Source organism: Myotis yumanensis, unplaced genomic scaffold, assembly GCF_028538775.1.
Source record: "Myotis yumanensis isolate MYYU_CA2020_CCGP unplaced genomic scaffold, mMyoYum1.0.hap1 SCAF_3, whole genome shotgun sequence".
NCBI classification, from domain to species: domain Eukaryota; kingdom Metazoa; phylum Chordata; class Mammalia; order Chiroptera; family Vespertilionidae; genus Myotis; species Myotis yumanensis.
This window is the reverse complement of record NW_027223754.1, coordinates 96,312,435-96,339,593: the sequence shown is the minus strand read 5'-3', so window position 1 is coordinate 96,339,593 and position 27,159 is coordinate 96,312,435. Positions and strand designations below refer to the sequence as shown.

The 27,159-nt window shown below is 35.6% G+C and overlaps 1 protein-coding gene across 6 annotated transcripts in view; it reads right to left on the bottom strand.

Moving 5' to 3' along the window:
- PDS5B (PDS5 cohesin associated factor B) overlaps window positions 1-27,159 on the bottom strand; it is a 254,155-nt gene that overhangs the window by 14,979 nt on the left and 212,017 nt on the right. For 2 of the 6 annotated variants that reach the window (XM_070409166.1, XM_070409167.1), the window contains 9 exons: window positions 23,888-24,092; window positions 20,432-20,546; window positions 18,507-18,639; window positions 18,048-18,167; window positions 16,408-16,470; window positions 15,699-15,844; window positions 11,311-11,416; window positions 5,065-5,507; window positions 4,864-4,974 (listed from right to left, as the gene is read on the bottom strand). In XM_070409166.1, the coding sequence (XP_070265267.1) occupies window positions 4,864-4,974; window positions 5,065-5,507; window positions 11,311-11,416; window positions 15,699-15,844; window positions 16,408-16,470; window positions 18,048-18,167; window positions 18,507-18,639; window positions 20,432-20,546; window positions 23,888-24,092 (1,442 nt within the window). The remainder of the gene's footprint in view (window positions 1-4,863; window positions 4,975-5,064; window positions 5,508-11,310; window positions 11,417-15,698; window positions 15,845-16,407; window positions 16,471-18,047; window positions 18,168-18,506; window positions 18,640-20,431; window positions 20,547-23,887; window positions 24,093-27,159) is intronic. The other 4 variants (XM_070409169.1, XM_070409168.1, XM_070409170.1 and 1 more) reach the window with 4 other exon arrangements.

Below are 27,159 nucleotides of genomic sequence, written 5' to 3'. Positions count from 1 at the left end.
ACCTACCTATATAGTTTAAATTTAGAAAATTTGGCTCTCAAAAGAAATTTCAATTGTTGTACTGTTGATATTTGGCTCTGTTGTCAAATGAGTTTGCCAACCACTACTCTAGGCTGATGCCATATGGAGGTGATTGCTAGCCCCAAGAAAGATGGCATCTATGGGCTATGTGGGAGAGGGACTGAGCACAGGGATCCTGGCAGTTGTCTCTTTAGCTCTTTCTGTGGAGCCACAAAACTCAGTCTCTCCTCACACAATGCTAGTCATCTCTGAGCTGCCCTTCTTCTACCACAGCCAAGGGTGAGTGGTTGGCCCTTTAAAAGGGAGCCTGGATTTCTAGTAGAATTGTCTCTCCCTGGCAGACAGAATCCCCTCTGATTTTCACAACCACATTTTATGTGGGCTCCTCTACCTGGTTCTGTTGCTCGAGCTGAGGTGCCTGGCATGTGGTTGAGAACACTCTTTCCTCAGAAGGACACCCCCCAGCTGAGGTATGCCTCTGGAACCTCAGCTGCCACTAGTAGGAGCAGAGCCAGCCTTATTTGTGTCTCTGTCCTTCCTACCAGTCTTGATGTGGTTTCTTCTATAAATCTTTGGTTATTACTTCTCTTCAGCAGGCTATTTAGGATGATTGCTCTATAATTTTTTTTTTTTTAATATATTTTATTGATATTTTACAGAGAGGAAAGGAGAGAGATAGAGAGTTAGAAACATCGATGAGAGAGAAACATCGATCAGCTGCCTTCTGCACACCTCCCACTGGGGACGTGCCCGCAACCCAGGTACATGCCCTTGACCGGAATCGAACCTGGGACCTTTCAGTCCGCAGGCCGACGCTCTATCCACTGAGCCAAACCGGTTTCGGCGATTGCTCTATAATTTAATTGTAATTCCAGTTTGGTCCTGGGAGGAGGTAAGTTGTAACTTCCATCTACTCCGCCTCCACCTTGGATCTCCCTATGCATTTTTTTTGGACTTGATTTAGTTTTTCAGAATTAACATAAGAAAATACATAAGGAATTACACAGAAAATGATACAATGGTCCTTAATTTCACTGAGGTCAGAAGAAAAATAGGCAAATTTAATGTTATTTTAACAGCTCTAAAAACAGAGCTTCCTACTGAAGAGAAGATAGGCTGTTAAAACAGAATAAAGAGTCTCTTTCTGTGCTGACTTTTTAAAAAATCCTCACCTGAGGATATATTCAGTGAATTTTAGAGAGAAGGGAAGAGGAAGAGAGAAACAGAGAGAGATAGTAAGAGAAAGAGAGAAATATTGATTGGTTGCCGCTCACATGCACCCTGACCAGGGCTGGGGATTAACCCACAACCCAGGTATGTGTCCCGACCAGGAATAGAACCCGATACCCTCTGATGTATGGGACAATGCTCCAACCAACTGAGTACACCAACCAGGGCTGTATTGATTTTTTTTGGAAACTGACATTCTTTTTACTTATTTTTAAAATATATTTTTATTGATTTCAGAAAGGGAGAGGGAGAGAGAGACAGAATCATTGATTGGCTGCCTTCTGCACACCCCACACGGGACTGAGCCCACTGGGCATGTGCTCTGATCAGGAATCGAACTATGACCTCCTGGTTCATAGGTCAATGCTCAACCACTGAGCCACGCCAACCAGACTGTATTGATTTTTAAAAATAAATACTTGTTTGTTTTAGAACATTCATGTGAGAACTTATGTCGTTTTATGAGAGAACATGATAATAATTTAAGCCCAAATATAAATAAAGTTATGAGTCATCATTTCCTTGTTATAAAATTAATCATGGGAATTTAACATTACTTAAGAATTCCTTTGTTAATACCAATGATTTTCCATGGTTGAATCAAAACATAATGAAGCTGCCAAGAACATGTACTTACCTTTACTTTTTACCTGAGGGAAAAATCAAATGGAAGAAGGCATGAAGTACTGGCTAGACACTCAGGAAACTTTTCCTCTTCCTGTGGAATACACAGGAATAGGAAAAACTTCTAAGATAACTATTTAACCAAAGTGTGCTGGCAACTCTGAAAAGTCAACCCACTGATGTAGTTATATAATAGAATTACTCTGAGAAAAACTGGGGATTTCCTCACTAAACAAAGACATGCCATTCTATTTCCACTTAAATAACTGAGAAGAAAAAGTGCAAAATTTACAAATTACAGCATAAATACTCCTATCACTTTAACATTTTGGATACAAATCTGTTATTGTAACTCTCAGATAAACATGCGACTGTGTGACCATCCAAAACTATCTGGATATAGATGTATTAATTTGATTAAAACAAACAAAATCTAAACATCAAAAATTTGAGATCTGCATGTGATAATTTCTATGGATGTAATTGAAAAAAATAATGCCATTACTTTCCTACATAGTTCAAAGAATAAAAGCATAAGCATAAAGGCTATTTTTTTAAAAAGCTGCTGAGGAAAGACAGGAAGAAAAATCATAGTATGGAATGATAAGGCAACCAGGTCAATATGTTATGATTATTTAAAAATACATCAACAGGAAAACCAAGATGGCGGCATAGGTTAACGCCGAGTTTGCTGCCTCGAACAACCACTTCAAAAATACAACTAAAAGACGGAACGGACATCATCCAGAACCACAGGAAGGCTGGCTGAGTGGAAGTTCTACAACTAGGAGGAACTGAGAATCAGAGGAGGCGCAGTGCTGAAGTAAAATACTAAGGTGCGGAGTGCGCGTGGCACGGGATGTTGGCTGAGGGCGCGGTTGTCTGTTTCAATCTGGAGGGAGCCTCAGACTCTGAGCTCCAGATCCGGGCGAGTCTCTAGGAACCCAGACTCAAACGGGAGAAGCAGGACTGTCTGGCTACGGTCCCTCCCAGGTTTGCAGCTGTTGCTGGGACAGAGAGGCAGAGCCCCTGGGGACGGACTGAGAGCAGCCATAACTGCTCCCTCCTCCGCCCTGTTGATCCCTTGGGACCCGTCCCGCACAAGCCCTACACAGAGGCATTTGCCGGATAGCCTCAGGCAAAGGCTAGATTAGCACCTCCCTAGAGGACACAAGTTCTTCCACTGCAGACACAGCTGATTATCACAGCCAGTTGGCCTGGAGGTCAAATCCCTCTAGTATTAACAACAACAATCAAGGCTTAACTACAACAAGACTGCACACAAAGACCACTAGGGGGTGTACCAAGAAAGCGTAAAAAATGCGGAGACAAAGAAACAGGACAAAAGTATCAAGGGAGGATATTGAGTTCAGAACCACACTTTTGAGGTCTCTCAAGAGGCTTCTAGAGTCTGTCGATAAACTTGATGAGATGTACAGGAAATCTAATGAGACCCTCGATGGTGTGATAAAGAACCATCTAGAAAGTAAGCATACACTGACTGAAATAAAGAATATTATAGAGACTCCCAACAGCAGACCAGAGGAGCACAAGAATCAAGTCAAAGATTTGAAATGCGAAGAAGCGAGAAACACCCAACTGGAAAAGCAAAATGAAAAAAGAATCCAAAAATACGAAGATAGTGTAAGGAGCCTCTGGGACAGCTTCAAACGTACAAACATCAGAATTATAGGGATACCAGAAGATGAGAAAGAGCAAGATATTGAAAACCTATTTGAAGAAATAATGACAGAAAACTTCCCCCACCTGGTGAAAGAAATAGACTTACAGGTCCAGGAAGCGCAGAGGAACCCAAACAAAAGGAATCCAAAGAGGACCACACCAAGACACATCATAATTAAAATGCCAAGAGCAAAAGACAAAGAGAGAATCTTAAAAGCAGCAAGAGAAAGAGACTCAATTACCTACAAGGGAATACCCATACGACTGTCAGCTGATTTCTCAACAGAAACTTTGCAGGCCAGAAGGGAATGGCAAGAAATATTCAAAGTGATGAATAGCAAGAACCTACAACCAAGGTTACTTTATCCAGCAAAGCTATCATTCAGAATTGAAGGTCAGATAAAGAGCTTCACAGATAAGGAAAAGCTAAAGGAGTTCATCACCACCAAACCAGTGTTATATGAAATGCTGAAAGGTATCCTTTAAGAAGAGGAGGAAGAAGAAAAAGGTAAAGATACAAATTATCAACAACAAACATGCATCTATCAACAAGTGAATCTAAGAATCAAGTGAATACATAATCTGATGTACAGAATGAACTGGTGATTTTAATAGAATCAGGGACATAGAAAGGGAATGGACTGACCATTCTTGGGGGGAAAAGGGGTGTGGGAGATGCTGGAAGAGACTGGACAAAAATAGTGCACCTATGGATGAGGACAGTGGGTGGGGAGTGAGGGCGGAGGGTGGGGTGGGAGCTGGAAGGAGGGGAGTTATGTGGGGAAAAAAAGAGGAACAAATGTAATAATCTGAACAATAAAGATTTAATAAAAAAGAAAAAGAAATTGATATAATACAAATTGGACTGCATCAAAGTTATCAATCAGTCTTAATGGTCAGATTATCCATACTTAAGTTAGAATAAAAATGGTAAACTATTTTAAAAAATAAATAAATAAATGTTTCTCTCTGTAAAATCAATAAATTAAAAAATATTTTTAATTATAAAAAAAAAATAAAAATACAACAACACCTCTTTAGGTACCATAAAATCTGTATTGGAAATAATAAACTATTTGGTATTCATAAAAATTTGCCTAAAACCTGTAAAAATGTACAAAAGTTACCAGAGGGTTAATTGGAATATCAATCACCTAGGTAAAGTATATAAAAACTTTACCTTACCTAGTGTGTTGGAGCTAAATATATGGCATTTAAATGCATCTTTACGTATATTTAAAAACTTATAAACTTCTGAAAAATAATTTGAAATTGGTTTGAAATTTAACATTATTTACAACTTACACATTTTTTTTTTGTTGTGATGGTGATGGCGTTTTTGATGGTCTTCCTCGTCCTTTCTGTGGTATGGATTGTGTGGATTCAAGTGCACTAGTCTCAGGAGATTCTGCTCTGCTTTGGAGAAGACCCAAATGTGCATAGCATCAAGTTATGATTTATAATATAGTAACTAAATATATGCAGTTTAGAGTTACACATACTTACTTCTGTTGTGCTCTCTTTGAAGTTCGGTGCTGTTTGCTTTTTGACTTCTGTTCTGTGTTTCCACTTTGTCTTTCCTCTTCTTCCTCTTCTTCTACTACTGAAGGTCCAGATTTTTTTTTGCTTCCTTTTTTAGAAGTTTTCATTGTTGGTTCTTCTTTTGTTGTACCTCCTCCAACAAGAGGTTTTGGTGGTCGGCCTCTTTTACCTTTTTTTGGTGGACTATTCTGTTCATCCTCATTTTCTAACATATCTTCTTTGAGCCTTTTTTCCTCAGGCCATTGTGGCTCATCGGACTCTGAAGTTGTATGGCCTCTCTTCCGTCCACGCTGACTGCCTTTAGGTTTCTGTTCTTGTACCAACTTAGTCAGGTCATCCATACCTAATTTCTCTTCTGAATCGGTGGCTGATGTTTTTTTCCGGCTTCTAGGTTTGTCCAATTCAGACTAGGAATAAAAATCACAATTTCAAATATAAAATTGTTAGTAAGTATATTTTGAATGAAACAAACAAAAAAATCTATTACGCACTTTTGTCATAAAAATATACCTAAATAAAGTATAGAGTTCTTAAATATATCAGAACCACAACTTTACTTGCTTTCATTATTAGTTTTATAATTTAAAAAATTATCTGGGATTAGAGGGTAATCATTTATTTTTACTTACGCTAGAAAGCCACAAATGGAAACCTCTCAAGACCACTATTTTATTAAATTATAAATTTTAACAAAAGGCACACACATAAAAAGAACATTCTAATTCAATGCTTGAATGATAGATGGCTATATTAAAGTATAATGGATCAGTTTTGATATTCGAGTAATTCTAATTTTACCACACAGTATATAGTAAGACATAAAATACCTATGTTATATATCATGCTTTACATATCATAAAAGGACTTTTTTTGTTTTATAAACAAAAGTGGCAAAATATAAAAGTTAAACATATATTAAATTTTGAACACATTTCTGAATCAAAGATACTGCTTTATCCCAGGTAACAAAAATAATTTTAAAAGTCAGTGACTTTCAAATCTATATGTATAAAAGCCTAAGTGACCAAACGACTGGTCGCTATGATGCGCACTGACCACCAGGGGGTAGACTCTCAATGCAGAAGCTGACCCCTGGTGGGTCAGTGCACTCCCACAGCCAACCTCCCGTGGCCGGCCAACCTCCGATGGTCCCTCCCCTGCGCTGGCCGGCCCCAATCAGCCCCGATCATCGGCCCATCGGCCAGGCCAAGGGACCCCACCCGTGCATGAATTCATGCACTGGGCCTCTAGTTTAAAATAAAATCCTAGTCTAAATTTAGAGAATTTATGCATTTACCAGCAGATAGAGACAAAAAATTCTCCAAATCAATGAAGAATAGTATGTATGAACATGTATAATGCTCTCCATATACACAAATACAACATAAAACACACAAATATGTAAGTTTATAGTAATAAGTTAACTTCCAAAGTTTGTACCAATTTACATTCTTAAAAATCACTGAAAACAAAAATGATCTACCTGTAATTTTAAAATGTTTAATTAGTTGTGCATTTCCTATTTGTGAACTGCCTAATTATGTCATTGGTATTATACCCTTTTCCATTTGTTTCCTGGAGTCCTAGTGTTTTAATCTATATTCTTTTACACTTCTGCATATTTTAAAATTTTGTTAACTATTTGTTATGGACTGAATTGTGTCTCTACAAACTTCACTGGTTGAAGCCACAACCTCTAACGTGATGTATTTGGAGATAGAGCCTTTAAGAGGTACTTCAGTTGAGATGAGGTCATGCGGGTTGAGGCCCATATGATGGGATTAGTGATCTTATGAGATAACAACAGAGTGCTCTCTGTCAATATATGTCTTCATCATGTAAAGACACAACAAGAAGGTGGCCATCTGCTAACCCGAAAGAAAGCTCTCACCAGGAACTGAATTGGTCAGAACTTTGATCTTAACTTTTCCAATCTTCAGAAATGTGAGAAAATTAATTTCTATTGTTTTATGTTATCCAGTTTATAGTATTTTGTTATGGCAGCTCAGTCAGACAAGACATTATTTGTTACCTTGTTTTAGAATAGGATATGAGACGAGGTTGCAAACTGCTTTTTCCTACTCCCACCCCCAAAGAGACATTCAATTCTTTCAAAATTACTGGTTTGTAATGCTTCCTTTATTCTTTATTATGTGTTAAAAAGTAATGTTTGGGGGTATTAAAACAGCAGTACAATATTTTACTAATCATAACTATGTATCTGGTTTGGTTGATCTTATGATTTACTCCTTTTTTTAATCCATTTATTCTTTCACATGGAGGACTTAAAATCACACTGGAAAAAAAAAATGGAAAAAAAAATCACACTGGAATTGTAGTTATATATTAATTTAAATACATATTTTTATTGATTTCAGAGAGGAAGGGAGCGGGATAGATAGATAGAAACATCAATGATGAGAATCACTGATCGGCTGCCTACTGCAAGCCCCCTACTGGGGATCGAGCCCCCAGCCCAGGCATGTGGCCTGACCAGGAATCAAATTGTTCACAGGTTAATGCTCAACCACTGAGCCACACAGGCTGGGCCAATTATATATTAATTTAGAAAAAATTGTCATCTTTTTTTTTTATTTTTAGGAATAGTTTACTGATTTTTAGAGAGAGCGAAAGGGAGATGGAGAAACATTGATGCGAGAATGTAACATTGATCAACTTCTTCCTGCACACCCCTGACCAGGCCAGCAACCTGGGCATGCATGTGCCTTGGCCAGGAATTGAACCGGCAACCCTTTGGTACACAGGACAATGCCCAACCAACAGAGCCACATTGGCTGGGGAAAAACTGTCATCTTTTAAATTCATTTTTCCTATGAAGGAACATAGCATATTTCTTCTCTTTGTTCAAGTCTTCTATGTTTCTTAGTTTTTGATATTTTCTCCACAAAGGTTCTCACTATTTCTTTTTAAGATCACATTTAGATCTATCTGTCTGTCATCTCTCTATCTAATTTGGTTGTTGTAGTGGTTATTGGGGTGAAGTCAATCCACTTTCCCCCCAGTGTATACCTAAAGAAAGTAAAATCAGCAGAGTGAAGTTAGTTATGTACATACATATATACAGATAACCTGGCTACCATGCTAAGCTCTTAGTTTTTCAATTACTTCTCTAGTTTTTCTAAGATTACACAAATAAAAATAAATTTCTCTCCTTATTCATTGTCATACCTTTACTTTTATTTCATGTCTTCTTGAAAGGAACATTCTAGTACAATTTTAAATAATAGTGGTGACAGCAGGTTACTTGTTTTGTTCCTGACTTTTCATAAGAATGCTTCAAGTATTTTGCCATTAAGAATAATAACTTTGAAAAAAAAAAAAAAAAAAAGAATAATAACTTTGACTAAATCATTCACTACTAATTTAAATAGACAAAATTTTTAGCATGTTAGGGATTTATCCTTTTGGAATTAGTTTATTAAAAGTTCATCTGTGAAAATTTATGTCTTCTTTGGCATGATCTATGATTCTCTTTTTAGCATTTTTCTTATTTTGTTTATTAATATGCTATAACATATTAAGAGATTTTTTTAAGCATTATATTATCCTTGCATTCCAAGAAAAAAAAGACCTACAAATGATTGGTTTTAATTTGTTAGTATATATTTAGTTTTTATTTTAATTTTTAAAAAGTTTTTCCATCACCATTTATCCCCTCTATGCCTTCTTCCCCCTCCACCCCCACAATCACCACACTATTGTCTTATGTCCCATGAGTTCTCTCTTTTTTCCTTTTATATAATTAAAAATTAACTGTTGTTACTCAGAGATGGGAAGATAAAAGAAATATACATTAAAACTAAATTTAAAGTGTCATCTCCAATTTTAAATGCTATAATTAACTTGGATGTCCAAAGATCTGAAAGGATGGCTTAATTCCTTTATGCTCTGAAAAAGGTTGGTGGTAAAAATGAAACCAATGCCTGCTTTCTTGAGAATACCATAAAATTAATCTAGTTTGCTAACGCCCTACATTCTCTAATTTCTTTTTCATTTTGCACTACATTGTTTTAAGAGCAAAGGGAGTATAAACTAAGGCTAGGAGCAGAAAAATGTTACTTGCAAAACTATAATTTTGAATATAAATATATATGGAGAATTTCTTTGCAATTTAATATCAATATGAAGCTAGGAATAACAAGGGAGACAGTACTCTTTCACTATGATTTATTGATATTAAAATTAAACTTCTGTCTCATAATTCTCATCTCTCTGAGGATATTTCAGTTGAAACTAGATTAATAAGTTTCTAGAACTTTTGAAAATGAATGCAATGTTGCACAAAGGATAGCCAAAGGTCTTCATTATAATTATACATATAGATCCCAAAAGGACAGAAATTCAAAACTGTTCAATGAAAAATAGAGACTGTATTTTTGCATTGCTTCCTAAGGTAAAATTAGATGTGGGATTTACAGAATAACAAAAATATTAAGAATTAATCAAAATCATGCTTCCCAAATTTGAGGGGATAAGGAGCAGCAGCATGTGGATGGGGGTGGCCTAGCTGATGTTTCCAATAAATGAAAGAAATTATAAGCTCTCCTCCACTAAGGCATTTCCAAGAACATGGTGACCAATTCTCATAAGTGACAATAAAGGAATTTTTGCACTAAATGAGAAGTAGGATTAGAAGACAAATACCTTTTCCAATTCAAGGATTTTCTTCTATAAATCCAGGTAACAGCATTCCTTTCTGGCTAAGCAATCAATTTTAATTCTGGTTGGCCGAAATTTTTAAATAGCCCATAAAAATCAGAATTTACAGATAGATAGTAATGATTTAGTAAGAATTTTAGAATTACAATTTTTTAAGCGAAAAGAGAAACAATCTGGCAAAATAAATTACTGGAGAAACTTTAAAAGAACTGAAAATAAAAGTTCTTGGCTATGTAATGTTGGGCCAGTAAAAGACAAGCAGAGCAATACTACAGGGGTGGGCAAAAGTAGGTTTACAGTTGTGAGTACACAAAACAGAGTTTATTCCTGTATTATTATTTATTTATAAATTATTGTCTTGTTCTGTAAACCTACTTTTGCCCATCCCTGTATTTCAGAGAAAGCAAAAGTAATTATTTTACTAATAACCTTCCACCCGTATTAATTGAGTAGATTGAAACACATTAACTTTTATTTTATGGTAATCATTAATAAAAACATTAATCTTTATAACAACAATTCATTTGGGCTAACTGACTTATTCTGATAAACCTTACCAGCTAAGTATCCACATGCTACAGATAAAGTTATTAGTTATCTTAAAAAGTTTAGAGCTAACCTAGAAAATAAAAATGTGCCCTATTATTAAGGCTAACAGGTTGTGTTGAAATATATAACTACCTTCTGTATCTGCACCAAAACTACCAACTTTGTCTTCAAATGACATTTATAAATTGTATCTATCATATCAGCTATCATTGCTATTAAGATTTTAAAACTAAACAAGGACTATATGAGAACTGTAGCAATTCTGACCTTTACTAGAAGTTTATTTAGTAATTAAAGGCTCAAGAAATCAACTAAAATGAGGGAGCCTTTAAATACCCTCATTCTATTTCCTTTCTGTAAGGCTAATTCTAAATTTATTATGTTTTTTAAAAAAGCAAGCAAACAAACAAAAAAACCAGCAGTCTGAGTATAGAACTGGACTAGCATGTTAGAGTCCAAAGACCTGAAGAAAGAAGATTACTTAGTAGAATAACAAAAGGCACAAGAAATTCAATATACTTAAATTACATGGTAGAAGATAATCATAAACTCAAATTTGTGATTAAAATCTTTAAAAGGAAATCATGTCACCCTGGCCGGTGTTGCTCAATGGTAGAGCCTCAGCTTGTGCATCAAAGGGTCTCGGATTCCATCCTGGAACATACCTGAGATTGTAGGTTCAATCCCCATCCTGGTCAGGGTGAGTGTGGGAGGCAATGAATCAAAATGTCTCTCTCACATAGATGACTCTCTCTTTCTCTCTCTCTTAAATGTCTCTCTCTCTCCTCCCCCGACTCCTTTTCTACCTCCTCTTTCACTCTCTCTAAATGTCAATGGGAAAAATATTCTCGGGTAAGGATTAACAAACAAAAGAAAATCATGTCAAATTTGAGAGTAATGTTAAGTAGTTTCAGTGTAAAAATTATTATTTACAGTAAAATGATAATAATAATAATAATAAAATCAAACCAAATAGCTCACCCTTACAAGATCAGAGTCGTCTCTCTTGTCACTTTTTTTCCCCGACAAAGGTGAAGACATTGTGTAATCCTCATTTTCACTGTGGTCCATTTCAGAACTATCAAGCCTTTTAATATAATTTATAATTGTTATTACAATCAAATAACCTTAAAAGCTTTTTCTGTTCTCTAATGCAGCTTTATAAAATAAAGGTTCATTCCATTCAAAAAGTATTTGTTTTATTCTATCATACTTCGCACTAAATCAAGCAAAGAAGCACATTTAATTAAAAAGGAAAATAAAAACATCACAAATTTATCTCTTTCCTAATTCTTTTTAAAACCTAAATTCTGCCGAACCGGTTTGGCTCAGTGGATAGAGCGTCGGCCTGCAGACTCAAGGGTCCTGGGTTCGATTCCGGTCAAGGGCATGTACCCTGGTTGCGGGCACATCCCCAGCGGGGGGCGTGCAGGAGGCAGCTGATCGATCTCTCTCATCGATGTTTCTAACTCTCTATCCTTCTCCCTTCTTCTCTGTAAAAAATCAATAAAAAATATATTTTAAAAAAAATAAAAATAAAAAAAATAAAACCTAAATTCTATCTTGGAGTGGGAACATAAACTAAATTAAGACTTTTCTTATTAGCAAGTTGGATTGGCCTACATTACAATCTGCCCTGTCCCCTGCCTCTCCTTTTTCCCTAATTCTTTTTCTTCTTACATTATCACCCTCTAATACACTAAAAATTACTAGGTTTATTATCTACCTGACTACCTTTTCCTGTTAGAATGTAAATGTGGATCTTTTGTCAATTTTACTTACCAATGCATACTAATGCATGTGGACTAGTGCTTGGCACAGAGTAGGCACCCAATAAATACTTGTTAAATAAATTAACAGCACATTTTTTCATGCATTGGTATGTCTTCTATCTGGTTTTAAAACCCACTGAAACATTACTGAATCCTGGATTTCAATATCTAGCTAAGGAGCTACCCTGAGTTCTAGACTCACATATCCAGCTGCCCACTCACTTGAATTTATAATAGGCATCTGAACCTTACCACAGCCAAGACAGTTACTTGGACACCTCCTCTTTTCCCCACCTCTCCAAAACACACACACACACCCACAAACCCACACAGGCACAGTCTGTTCCTCCTCAAGGACTCTACAGCTCAGTAAAGGGCACCATTATCTCCATAGTTATTCAGGCAAAAAGCCAGGATACATCTTTAAATCCTCCTTTTCCCTAACTGTTCACAACTAATCCATCAAGCAAGATCACTTTGATCTTGCATCAAAATAAATCCCAAATTTCACTATTTACCATCTTCTTCCCTCTTTATCCCTTCCCTAGAAGACTATCAGCTGACTCCAAACTGGTTTTTTTTTAATCTCAATCCTAGCTTCTCTATTCTCCAAACAATCAGAGCAGTCTTTTAAAGAGCAAATCAGATCACTAGACTCCATAACAATATCTTCCAGTTGTACTTAAAAATCAAAACCAAATTTCTTACATTCACAAAGTCTAAATATAATCTGGTTACCTCTCAACTTCATCTCTAACCATTATTATCATTCCTACTCTCCAACCAAACCATCTCAAACACACTTAGCTCATTCTCTTAGAAAAAGTTCTAGTGAAGAGATGGGATTGGATGAAAAAAAATGACAAGATAAGATTAGTCAGAGTGAAAGAAAATTTAACCAAAGTATATTGAAAAAGTATAGCATAAAACCAGGAGTCATTTGTTTTGAGTAACAATGGGAGATGAGGACAGACTAACGTATAAACTATCTCCGTGGTTGGCAAACCGTGGCTCACGAGCCACATGCGGCTCTTTGGCCCCTTGAGTGTGGCTCTTCTACAAAATACCACGTGCGGGTGCACACATACAGTGCGACTGAAACTTTGTGGCCCATGCGCAGAAGTCGGTATTTTGTGGAAGAGCCGGTATTTTGTGGAAGAGCCACACTCAAGGGGCCTAAGAGCCGCATGTGGCTCCCGAGCTGCGGTTTGCCGACCACTGAACTATCTTAAAAGCAAACAAGGGAGCCAATTAAGATTTCTGAGCAATGGAATAACCTTAAACCAGCAGCATTTAAAAAAAGAGCATCTAGCAGTGATATGATCTACATAGCTAGAGGAGTAAGGAAGGGAAATAGCCTAGTATAACAATTAAAGAGAATGAATGAAATGATAACAGAAAAGAGAAGAATAAAACACTGTAGGGAAAAATAACTGGTAAAACTTAGCAGGGGGGAGAGTCAAGGACAGTTTTGATGCTCTTAGTCTAGATGACTAGGCAGAGTTCGATCATCTATGATTATAACCAGAAATTCAAGGAAAAAACCCCAATAATTTAGAAATTAGTTGCTGAAAATGTTTTGGTCATTTTAAGTATGAGGATATTCACTAGTAAATGTTCCAATGATATGTGTGAAGAGTCAATTAGGTATAAGCCACTAATATACATTAATATAGAAATCTTGAACAAATAAGAGCTATAGATATTAATTCTGTTCTACTTCTATTGTACTATACAGTGGAACCTTGGTTCTCGAACTTAATTTGTTCTGTAAGGCTGTTCAAGAAGTGATTTGTTTGAAAACAGAAATTTTCCCCCATTAAAAATAATGTAAGTTGAATTACTCGGTTCCAGACCACCAAATGATTCCCTGTTTTAACCTTTCCTATATTCAGTACATGTCTAACATACTGTTTAATCTGTAAACACACACTTCTTTTCTTAATTTATAGAACCACCCCCTACTAGCCTTAAAAAAATCACTTTTAGCACTCATTCCAGGGGTGTCTTACAGGTCAGTATGCAGCATTTTTGCTTGTCTCAGAAATGCTGTCACCTGCTAACTACTTTTCCTTTATCCAAATCAACTTCAGTTCTACTTCTACAATTGCCTGTGACCACTGCTTCTTTCACACCCTTAGCAACATTAGCACTCCTGATGGCCTCTATGTTTTTAAAATTGTGCTAATTGTTGATTTCACCAGCAACAGAAGCATTCTCTCCTTTGTTGCCTGAGAGACACTTTTCCTCCCACTGAGGTATCAGCATGAAAGGGTTGTCAGGTTGAAAACCAAAGTTTGGTTGGACAAGCAAGACATTCTTTTCTGTGAACAACTTGGTCAAGAACCAAATTGTTTGAGATGGGAGATGTTCCAGAACCGAGGTTTGACTGTATAACATTTAAACATTCATTGTAAGGGAATTGGTAAGATACTTCAGAATGTCTCCTCCTTCCTTTACTAATTGGTTATGAACAATGCAAAAGACAGCATAAAGTCTTCCACAATAACTTAGCAAAATCAATAAACAGTGGCAGTTTACCCCTGTATAAGGCTCTGCTGCTAACTAAGGATGTACTAAGCACTATGCTAAAACTAGAGAAAGTGTAAAATGTGTTTCCTTTTTGCTTTCTTTAAACAAAAAGTTTATACATGCACATACTAAAAATAAATTTAAATCATACCAAAGAATATAAGATGATCTCCCCGCCTACACTAGATTATATCAACACTATTAAGATGTGATGTATTCTTTTAAAAACTTTCTATGCATATATAAGAAAATGTAAATGCAATTCCTTTTTAAAACTCAAAAATAGCCCTAACCGGTTTGGCTCAGTGGATGGAGCGTTGGCCTACGGACTCAAGGGTCCCAGGTTCGATTCCGGTCAAGGGCATGTACCTTGGTTGCGGGCACATCCCCAGTAGGGGGTGTGCAGGAGGCAGCTGATCGATGTTTCTCTCTCATCGATGTTTCTAACTCTCTATCCCTCTCCCTTCCTCTCTGTAAGAAATCAATAAAATATATTAAAAAAATAAAAATAAATAAAACTCAAAAATACATAACACTGTTCTTATTCTTTGTCTTTTCACTCAATAATGCAGGGGTCCTCAAACTACGGCCTGCGGGCCACATGCAAATACAAATATTGTATTTGTTCCCGTTTTGTTTTTTTACTTCAAAATAAGATATGTGCCGTGTGCATAGGAATTTGTTCATAGTTTTTTTTTAAACTATAGTCCGGCCCTCCAATGGTCTGAGGGACAGTGAACTGGCCCCCTGTTTAAAAAGTTTGAGGACCCCTGTAATAATGTATTATCGAAACTCTTGATAGTATCTCCTACTACATCATTTTTAATGACTGTGTATTTGACTGAATAGACGTACTGTTATTTAACAGTTTTACAATTGCTAGACAATTGGATTACCCCAAAAGCCAGAATATGAAAGGCTAAGATGGAGAGCTTGACTACCAATGTTAAATGGTATGCGTTGATTTCCACTCACTGACATTAAATGTTTTGGGTTACATTATTTTAGATCTCATAGCTTTGTTGAAATCCTTAAATATAAAGTAGGTATTTCTTACGTACTTACCTCCCTTTTATTCTTCCAGGAGAGCTTGGGTTTGAGCTGCTGCTTGAATTGCTCACAGTTTCCATTCGTGAAGATTTTGTCTGAGATTGTTTGCCTGCTGATGCAAGCGGCTTATTAACAGCTCCTAGAACATTGGTTGCTTTAGGCTGAAATGAAAAATGCATTCTCTCTATTAGATTAAAGCCAAAAGAAATTTAAAGGACCATAAATAACATCTCTGTCAAAGTATTTATGTACAAATCATGAAAAAATGTGCCTACTATGTAAGAATAAATTGGCTATCACTTGAACAAATAAAAAACTATAGGTAGCAGAATAGTCAAGTTTCTTAGTTATTTCAAAGCTTACATAGAAGTAAGAACAAATCAAATGTATAACAATGAGAACAGATTATTAGACTCTTGCTGTGGAAGGACAGAAGATGCTTTTCCACTTTAAGATTCTTATCTTGATATTAGAAGATAGATATTTAAAGATCAAAGTCTCCAAGGGGTTTATTATAAAGCTAAAAAGTAAGTTCATGTATCTCAGCTTACATCTGTATAGTTAATGTAACTATTTCTTACTAGCAAATGGAAGATACCTAATAATTAAAATTTCTTACTTAAAATATACCAATGTTTAAAAAAATACAAAATAACATAATTATACCACTAATGAAACTAAAATAAACTACCACATAAGAATTGAAACAATTCTCAAAACATACTTTTCCAGGAGTGAAAAACGATTTCATTTCTGGAGGCAGATAATTTTTGGTGTTACTGAAGTTCTACAAGCAAGGGAAAAAGATGTAGTTAGTGAATACTAAAACACTGTATCTGTGAGGGTCAAAAGCTAAGAAAAGCCAACAGCAGCTTCTGTTTTGAAATACATAAAAAGTTCATACTTATTAAAACTAATCAGTTAAAACATAAAATTTCAGTTATTGTTTTTAAATAATATACTTGAATTAATCTTGTACCACAAAGACTCCTCATATCTTAATCACACCAAAGTGAATGCTTCAAAGCAGACAATAATCACTTTCAGCTTTTGGGTGAAACTACAAGGCCATTCTAAATTTCTATACACTATATTAAGACTTTAATTGGTATTTTGATTAAAAAAAAAGAGACATTGCTGGTTTCTATACTCTCAGTTACTCAAAAGTCAAAGAGAGATTCTTGAAAACACCTTTTATATCTCATACAATACTTGAGTTTTATGACAGTGGGAACATTCTTGTAGCATTCCAAGGTTCTTGGGTCTATTCCAGTGTCTTTCTCCACTTGTTTCCTCATACTAAAGTAAATCCTAGATTTTGCGGACCTCGATTTAACAAACTTCGGATTTAACTGACAAAATGTCCAGTCCGTATGTCCTTTGTGAAAATTAACACCCTGTTAATTTTAAAATGCTTTTAATCAAGACTTGCTTATAATTAAATTAACAGGTTATTTTTGTTATTAACTGCTCTTTTCAATAAATCTCAGAGTTGGAAAAAATACTGTAATAATTTTGCTGACATAAATAAATATTATTTATCTACAACTACAGTCTACAGATTTAAATCCAAGAGTCACTGGTGGCAAACAATATTCGGGAATGATTAGCACGTGATCACACCACATGGCACACGATAACTGGTTCTGCTGTTGAGTGGCGTGACTTTCTGTAGCAGTTTTAACACAGGCCAGCCAACATTGTGATGTGAGCTAAACCACACCGAGCCGTTTACTCACGGTGGCTGGTGAATTCACGCATTTACTAGACCTACACAGTATAAATTTAAAATTAGAGTAATACATATAGAAAAGTTTTCTATGAAATTAAACTTTTCATATGTAATTTTAATTACACAAATCTGTCTACATAAGTAAAAACAGGTAAACTAATCTGTCAATTTTTAACATGCATTCAGAAAACCTTCTTTATTATATAACTGAATTTTGGGTTTAATGGACACCCCCTTGTCGAAATTAGTCTGTTATATTGAGGTTTTACTATAGTTGTAGATCTCGATCAAGAGCTCTAACTTCAGACTGTATCTCTATCACCATTCTCCTCCCCATTTTGGATCAATGGCCATTAACTCATAGATCTACATGCTTTGATCACATTTTTGTTGTGCTCTCAGAGTGGCATAAAATTTTGAACACAAACTCTGGATCCCACTAACTAATCTCTGAACCTTATTTGTGCCCTCTGGTTTGGTCCATATTCTGGTCTTAAACCACATTATTAAGATCTTTCCATAACATTAGTAGTGGGTCAGCTCTTGATTCTGCTCCTTCTTGATCTCCCCACAACCAAGTACTGAGAATACCTTTTACTTCAACTTACACAAACAAATTCTAAAATGACTACCTTGTCAGGTTGAGTAAAAAACCGAGCTGGTAGTACTGGGTCTTTAGGAGATTCCAAACTGTACGTGGTGCTCTTCGACATGATGATATTCATGGCAACATCACACACAGTATACAGTTTCTGCAATGGTATTAAAAAAATTAGGTACTTAGATTGGCATCCTAAAGTCTAAATTGGAAGTAATTCTAGAATATGTACTTAATATGCAGTTTTTAATGCAACAGTGTAAGTTTAAAATACACTATTGTTTTCATTAGTTTACTAGTAATAATATTACTATTAATTTTATATTAGTGACTATATTAGTACATCTAATTATTACTAATCGAAATACTACTGATTATTTACTACTAATAGAAAAGACTGACATGGTGTACAAAATACTACAGGAGCTCCATACTCTATACTCAAATGCTTAAATAGATAAAGAATCGTAATTATTTACAAAGAATTACATACTTCATTCATTTTTGCATCATCTGGTCCTTGGGCATCTTTTGTTTGTTTAATATTTTCTACCATCTTTCTGATAAATGCATGACTGTTATTTTCATTTTTAGCCATTAATATTTCTAAAACAAACCAAAGGCATCTAGAAAAATAAAAAAATAGGAAAGAATAATTTGTTGTTAAATACAGATATAATAATTTTAAATATTAATATAATGAATGCCAGGAGTAGAAAAATTAAAAAGAAACAGCTCTAAGCCAATAGAGAAAAAATATGTCACACATACATATCACAACATATCAGTAATTAAAGTGTGAGTTCATAAGAACCCCTCTCAAAGTCTCACTAATTTTCCCAGGGTGTCAGGTTAAAAAGGAATAAATGGTGAAAAGAATGAAGTGATCTTAGCTATTACAAGAAAGGAAGACTACCTATTCAATATTGACTGTAGTTCCAATTGGAAGTCTTCAAAAAAAATATAACTACCTTATTTAATAATTGAGAATCTTCAGTAAATTAGAGAGAAAAAAGTCATGGCTGACAACTGCACATACTATCCTTGCTTAAACATGGAAAAATTAAAATAAGGTTTCAATTTTAAAGTTAGCTCAGTTTTAAAGTTAATTACAAAAAAAATTCTATTTATGAAAAACCACACAAAGGGCTCTGTCTCTGTATATTACACGGTCAGAATGTGACAGTTATAGCACAGAGGAGATAAGTAATGGGAGAACAAGAGAGAAATGTGAAGCAAGATATCATTCTAGAAGAAAAAAAATAATCTTTAAGATCTCGGGTACAGAATAAGCTTTTCTGAAGTGGCTTTCTCAAAGACTAGAAATGACGCATGGCTGTATTTGGGCAATTTAGAGATATAGCTAAAAATGTATAGTAAATTCCAAAGAGTATTTTATCTATTTCAAAAACTAATTTTCTCTGAGAAAGAGGAAATGCTAGAAGTTTTCATTAGTTATAATTACTCTAACAGGATTAATTTTAGGAGAACTAACTACATATTTTTAAAAAACAGAAACTTTGGTAAGAGGGTAATAGCTTTTTCCCTTACCAAGTTATGAGTCATTTGACATTATACTAGTCTTATAAGGACTTCTCTAAACTCCATTATATTTCTCTATTCTGCACACAGGCATAAATACTCTTTTGGCCTCAATAGTAATCTTTGAAAAAATTACAACTGTTATTAACTTTATTTAGAAATGTCACCAATGAAGTAGTAAGTGAGAGTGTTGCCTGGTTATCAACTTAGTCCATTATTAAATTAGACCATTCTTTCTTTCTTATAAAGAAAAATAGTGTCTGGAAAAAAAAAAGTGCTTACTATGTGAATAAAGGAGAGTATTACTGTATTACTTCACCCCACATGAAAATCTATAGTTTCAGAAGAAAGTAGAAAAAGATAAGAACTGTAATGGAAACTTTTAATGGATTGCTTCAATACAAAAGAAATGCTAGACTGGTAAAGAAACAGAGTAGTATACAGTAATTATGCTAAATTAAATATTGGAAAATTATATAAGAAATAAAATATAAAGAGATGGTATGGGGAAAAAAAAAGAGGCCCCGCCGGTGTGGCTCAGTGTCGTGTCACCCTATGAACCAGGAGGTTACAGTTTGATTCCCAGTCAGGGCACATGCCTGGGTTACGGGCTTGATTCCCAGCGGGGAGTGTACAAGAGAGAGCCAATTAATGATTCTCATCATTGATGTTTCTATCTCTCTCTACCTCTTCTTTCCTCTCTGAAATCAATAAAAATGTATTTAAAAAAAATAAAAGAACAAATAAAGGAAAGAGACCTTAAATTCCTAAGAAATAAAATAAATCAAATAAACTAATTATAATTAAGGTTCTATTATCAGCAGGAAAGGGAAAAAACTTTCTGAAAATATGAAAATAGGATGAAAAAAGTCTTACTCTTTAACATCTTTAAGTTGTTCAATATCCTGTACTTTGACATAATCTGGGTCATGTGCCAAAAGGTGAATTGTATATGGAACAACATATTCTGGTAGAAGAGATAATAATTTTTCTGAAAAACAAACACACACATAACACACACACACAAACAAAACAAAACATCCAGGTTAAAAAACCAAATCTTATAACCTTCTTCTTTCTTTATCTCTCTGATTCAGTATTTCCTACATCCCAACAGTACCACATTATGGCTAAAAGAAAAACATATTGAAATAGTCAGAGCTAAGATATATTATAAATTAAACAGTTTGTTCATTCATTCATCATATACAATAGTGAAATGCCTATTAAATGCACTATATGTTGTGGTTACAAAGACAATTATTTCACTTTTCAAATGCATATGGGAAAAAGTGACTCAAACAAACTCTAAGACTAAGAAACATAAGATCTCTTTTTCTTATTATGAGCAACACTATGTTCAACAGTGCCTTCCTTATAAGCTTATGAGCAAAATTAAAAACTAGTAAATATTTCAGAGTTAGTGTGACACAAAAGCAGAAAGTAAAGGTTTTTGATACTATCTGAATCAAAGTAAAAGTATTTGATCCTATCTGTAACAGAAGAACTAATACAAAAAAAACACAAACATAAATAAGAGTTTCTAGGACATTTTAAATATCAAACATTTCTTTTAGTTTAAAATATCTTTATACAGGGTGGGACAAAAGTAGGTTTACATTTGTGATTATATGAAACAGTTTTGTGGTTTTCTTAAATCCTCACATGAGGATATGTTTTTATTGATTTTTTTGTTCCTAGAGGGAGGGGCGGGGGAGAAAGAGAGAAGAGGAGGAGGGGCGGGAGAGAAGAAGACACAGAGAGAGTGACTTTGATGTGAGAGATAAAAATCGATCAGTTGCCCCCCATAGGTGCCCCATTGCAGACCGGAGATTGAATCCTGAACCTTTTGGTATACAGGACGATGCTTCAATCAACTGATTTACCTGGCCAAAGCCAGAGTTTATTCTTGTATTATTATGTTTTTAATTATTGTATTATTTTCCATGTGAACAACTGTAAACCTAATTTTGCCCCACCCTGTATTTTAACTTTGATCAGCATATTCCATTAGACGTTAGAATTGTAATCCTAACTAGTTTAATAAGGTTATTATTCAAAAAGACCGAGATTCATATTTTGTACAATCTTTTTATAAGCTACTTTCAAAATAAAAGTTTAAATTATATGTTCAACCTAGAGTATAGTAATGTACGTGTCAATAAGGCACCAAGTTCTATTTCTATTCCTGAACTCAAAGAGAATAATTTGTGTGTAGTATCTTTCATTTTAAGGAAGGTATAGGAGGAAAAAATATCAAGGTTCAAAATTCAGTGAAATTCAAATTAAATTTTTATCAAATATTTATTGAGTGCCTACAATTTTCAGGCTTATTTTAAATATAAAGATGAATAAGACTAGACAAAGCTCTCATACTAAGGCATAGAGACAGAAGCTATCCTTCAATGTGGTAGGTGCCCTAAGACAAGAATAGCTAACAACTACTGACTACTACTACTTCTTCTTTTTTTTTTTTTTTTTTTAAATCTTCACACAAGGATATTTTTCCCATTGATTTTTAGGTAGAGTGGAAGAGAGAGGGAAAGACAGAGAGAAACATCGATTGGTTGCCTCCTGCACGAGCTCTGACCAGGCTTTGGGCCTGAGGAGGAGCCTGCAACCGAGGTACGTGCTCTTTTTTTTTTAAATTTCTTTATTAAGTTATTACATATGTGTCCTTATCCCCACATTACCCCCCATCCCAAGGTATGTGCTCTTGACTGGAATCCAACCCGGGCCCTTTGATCCCTAGGCCGACACTCTACCCACTGAGCCAAACGGGCTAGGGCCTGACTACTTTAGAGCATGCAGTATGCCAAGTGCTTTATATACATCAACTTTTTTTGTTGTTTTTGTTAATCCTCACCTGAGGATATTTTTTTCATTGATTTTTAAAGAGTGGGAGGGAGGGAGCAAGGAAGGGAGGGGGAAGAGGGAGAGAAAGAGAGAAACATTGATGTGAGAGAGAGACATGGATTTGTTGCCTCCCACACAGGAATCACACCTGCAACCCAGGCACGTGCCCTTGACCAGAAATCAAACTGTTGACCCTTCAGTGCAAGGATCAGCACTCTAACCACTGAGCTCCCCAGCCAGGGCTATATACATTAATTTTTTAATACTCATAACAACCATAAGAAATGAGTATAATTAAACCAATTTTACAAATAAAGAAATTAAGGCTCAGATTGTTAAAGTAACATGCCCAAACACAAACAGTAAATGGCAGAGGTGGGATTTGACTCCAGAGCACTCATTTTTTTCCAAGATGAGGAAGAAAAAAAAAAAAAAAGGAATTCCAATGATGGTGTAACTCCCAAACTACATTTTAAAGGACTCAAAAGATGCAAACCATGCTCCTTGATTTTGTCTGTCTGGAAGGGGAGGCAACTTCCAGGTAGTGTTGAAAACAGAGAAAAAGATGGCTGTACAAATTTCAAACAATCCAGAGTACAAGAAGCATAGGACTTATAGTAAGGAATGGCTAGGGAAAAGCCTAAAACTCAGGTTGAGAGTAAAACTCTAAAGGGCCATGTTAATGAGTTTAAATTTGATCCTATGAGCAATAAAAAAGTCAACACAGATTTCAAACATGATAGTGATATGATCCAATGTGTTCTAAAAAAATAATTTTGATAGCAGTGTGGCACAACTGGAGGTGGATTAGAGGCAGGGGAATTTATAAGAGGGAGGCAGACATGTACACACTAATCCAAGAGAAATATAGCAGGATAAAACAGTTGAGGAGAAATGTTCAAGATATCCAGAGAAAGAATTAAGGATTTGGTGAATGATGAGAGGGAGAAAAAAGATATGAAAAATGTCTCCGATTTTTAACTTGGATAACTGGATAGATTTTAATTAAATAAAAGTCAGAGAGACACAAAAGCTAATAACGTGGATGGGGTTAAGGTGAGCAGTTGGTTGAGCACTGTCCCTGAAAGGTTGCCGGTTTGAATCCAGAATGCCAGTCCTGCACATGCCGGCTGTGATGAGAATAATCAAGAAAGACCAGAGACTGGTAGATTTTTAAATTAAAAGATCATACTCTGACATATACATTTTACTGTTCTATTAAAAGTACCTCCATCCAATGTCACTGCTTATGTCCCTTGGCCATTTCGTTAGTTGCATAGATATGAGTTGATATTTAGATACACATGCATTTCTATTTTAAAAATAAACTTTAAAGGTGAAGCTATTATTGAAAAACAGTAATACTTATTTAATGTGGGCTAATAAGAATATAATAAATAAGTTACATCACTTTGTGCTCTATAAAGAAAATTGGCAGGCTAGAAAAATATACTTTCCATTTTCATATGGGCTTACCACTAACAGCTGCATGCTGCTTCAGATATTCGCGTCTCACATTTATATTTTTTACCAGACACTGCCTGGCGTGAGCTCTTCTCTCTTTTACAGGATCTTTTGCACAAAGAGCACAGATTGCCATATACTCAAGTGGAAGTCGTAATCGGGAAAGGCCTTTGTGAAGTTTCTGAGCAAATACTTGTCTTACTTGATAGCATTCATCCTGTGAAGACATCATTATTCTACATATTATCACATGGCAGCAAAGAGTAACGAATTCAGATATAAAATGTACTATATCAAGTAACCAGACCAGTAAACAGCAGCAAGTTTATCCACAACCACTGCTTCAGCTCACAAGACTGGAATGTTGTGACAAGTTAATTTCAAGGTTGAAGTATTTACCCGGACTCTAATCACTACCAGTTTAGAGGTGTCAGAAAATATTGAATGTACTCTTAAAACAAATAAAACTCATGAATATCAATCCATCCCACGTTAAATAAGGTAGGAAAAAAATAAAGTTTAAATACTCTCTCATATGTAGCTTTTTCATTTACTGAGCAAGGTAAAATTTTAATCTATACATTTTATTTCTATCATTTCAAAACTATTTCAACTAAAATGTACAACTCTGAAGGCAAGGGTTACTAATCACTTTCAGAAACACCTAATTACTTTTTGTTCTATAAATGAACCAATCTGTTCATTATCACTGCACCTGATTTCCAAATACTTCTCCATCTCCTAAATCACCCACCTCTACTCTCCAAGCTAACTCCTCCTCACCTAAAGAACAGCTCCTTTATCCTCCAGAAATCACTGTGATTTTTATCCTGCATCCATCTGTGCTCTCTCAAGCACTCTGTGTACATCTCCAGCATAGAAGTCAGTATACAGTATTAAAATTACTGGTTTATATGTCAGTCTTTACTTACTCAGCTCCTCATTACTTGAAGACATCTTTGTGCTTCTAAACCTAGCACAGCATCCAGTACATAGCTTATCATAATTTTTTCTAAACTAGGGAAAAGCTCAACATGACTTGTTCGCTCTTATTTTTAAAATGTTTATTATAGAAAGTGTTACAAATGTCGCCTTTTATGACACTGACCTCTTCTAGCTCGCCCCCACCCACCGCCCAAGGCCTTCACCACCCTATTGTCTGTGTCCATGGGTTATGCATATAAGCATACATGTTCTTGGGTTGATTTCTTCCTACCCATCCAACCTCCCCTGCCTTCCCTCCGAGGTTTGACAGTCTGTTCCCAAGTTTCTATGTCTCTGGACCTATTTTGTTCATTGGTTTATTTTGTTCATTAGATTCCATATATGAGTGAGATCATGTAATACTTATCTTTCTCTGACTGATTTATTTCACTTAGCATAATACTCTCTAAGGTTCATCCATGCTGTTGCAAATGGTGGGACTTGTTTCTTTTTACAGCTGCATAATATTCCATTGTATAAATCAGGGGTCCTCAAACTTTTTAAACAGGGGGCCAGTTCACTGTCCCTCAGACCGTTGGAGGGCCGGACTATAGTTTAAAAAAAAACTATGAACAAATTCCTATGCACACTGCACATATCTTATTTTGAAGTAAAAAAACGAAACGGGGAAAAATACAATATTTGTATTTGCATGTGGCCCGCGGGCCGTAGTTTGAGGACCCCTGGTGTAAATGGTCCAAGGCTTTTTATCCACTCATCTGCTGATGAGCACTTGGGCTGTTTCCAAATCTTAGCTATTGTACATTGCCCTGCTATGAACATAGGGGTGCATATATTATTTCTTGTAGGGCGCAGCTATAGGGTTAAGGCTCAGACTGACCTGTTGGCAAAGCCACAAACAAGTCCCAGCTTAGAGGGCACAGTCCTCTTAGCATAATTAGGCTTGACCTTATGACACTCCCTAGATTCTTCCTAGTAGCTAATGGGCTATGGGAGGTGCAGCAAGTGCTGCCAAAACAAATGAAACTCACAAGAACATTGTAACTATGGTGACCACTACCTTGTTTACCTCTGGCTATAAAATAAAGGCTCAGCTTGCCTCTGGATCTTTCTCTGTGGCCTCAGCCAGGCACAGGAAGATCCACCTAGACCAGTGATGGTGAACCTTTTGAGCTCGGTGTGTCAGCATTTTGAAAAACCCTAACTTAACTCTGGTGCCGTGTCACATATAGAAATTTTTTGATATTTGCAACCATAGTAAAACAAAGACTTATATTTTTGAAATTTATTTTATATATTTAAATGCCATTTAACAAAGAAAAATCAACCAAAAAAATGAGTTCGCGTGTCACCTCTGACACGCGTGTCCTAAGTTCGCCATCACTGACCTAGACCCAGCTTATTCTCTTTGTCATTTCTCCATCCTTTCTCCGTCCTCACTCAGGTTTGCGAACTCTTCACTGAGCTGGCTCTGCCCAATTTCTGTTTGGTGTTTCTGATTTCTTGGGATATATTCCTAGAAGTAGAATCACTGGGTCAAATGGGAGTTCCTTTTTTAATTTTTTGAGGAAACTCCATACTGTTTTCCACAGTGGCTGCATCAGTCTGCATTTCCACCACCAGTATACTAGGGTTCCCTTTTCTCCACATCCTCACCAAAACTTGTCGTTTGTTGATTTGTTGATGATAGCCATTCTGATAGGTGTGAGGTGATACCTCATTGTTGTTTTAATTTTCATCTCCTGGATGATTAGTGACTTTGAGTATTTTTTCATATCTCTTGGCCTTCTGTATGTCCACTTTGGATAAGTGTTTATGTAGGTCCTTTAGCCATTTTTAAATTGGATTGTCTTCCTTTCATTAAGTTGTATGAGTTTCTTATATATGTTGGAAATTAACCACACATTGGATGTATCATTGGCAAATATGTTCTCCCATGGAGTGAGCTCTTTGTGTGCAGAAGTTTTTTTTATTTTGATGTAGTTCATTTGTTTATTTTCTTAGTTTCCTTTGCCCTAGATGTATTGGTAAACATATTTCTACATGAGTTGTCTGAGATTTTGCTGCCTATGGTTTCTTCTAAGATTTTTATGGTTTCATGACTAAAGTCTTTTATCCATTTTGAGTTTATTCTTGTGTATGGTGTAAGTTGGTGGTCCAGTTTCATTTTTTTGTATGTACCTGTCCAATTTTCTCAACACCACTTATTTAAGAGTCTGTCTTTACTCCATTGTATGTTCTTGCCTCCTTGTCAAATATTAATTGAGCATAATGGCTTGGGTTGATTTCTCGGTTCTTTGTTCTGTTCCATTGCTCTATATACCTGCTCTTGTGCCAGT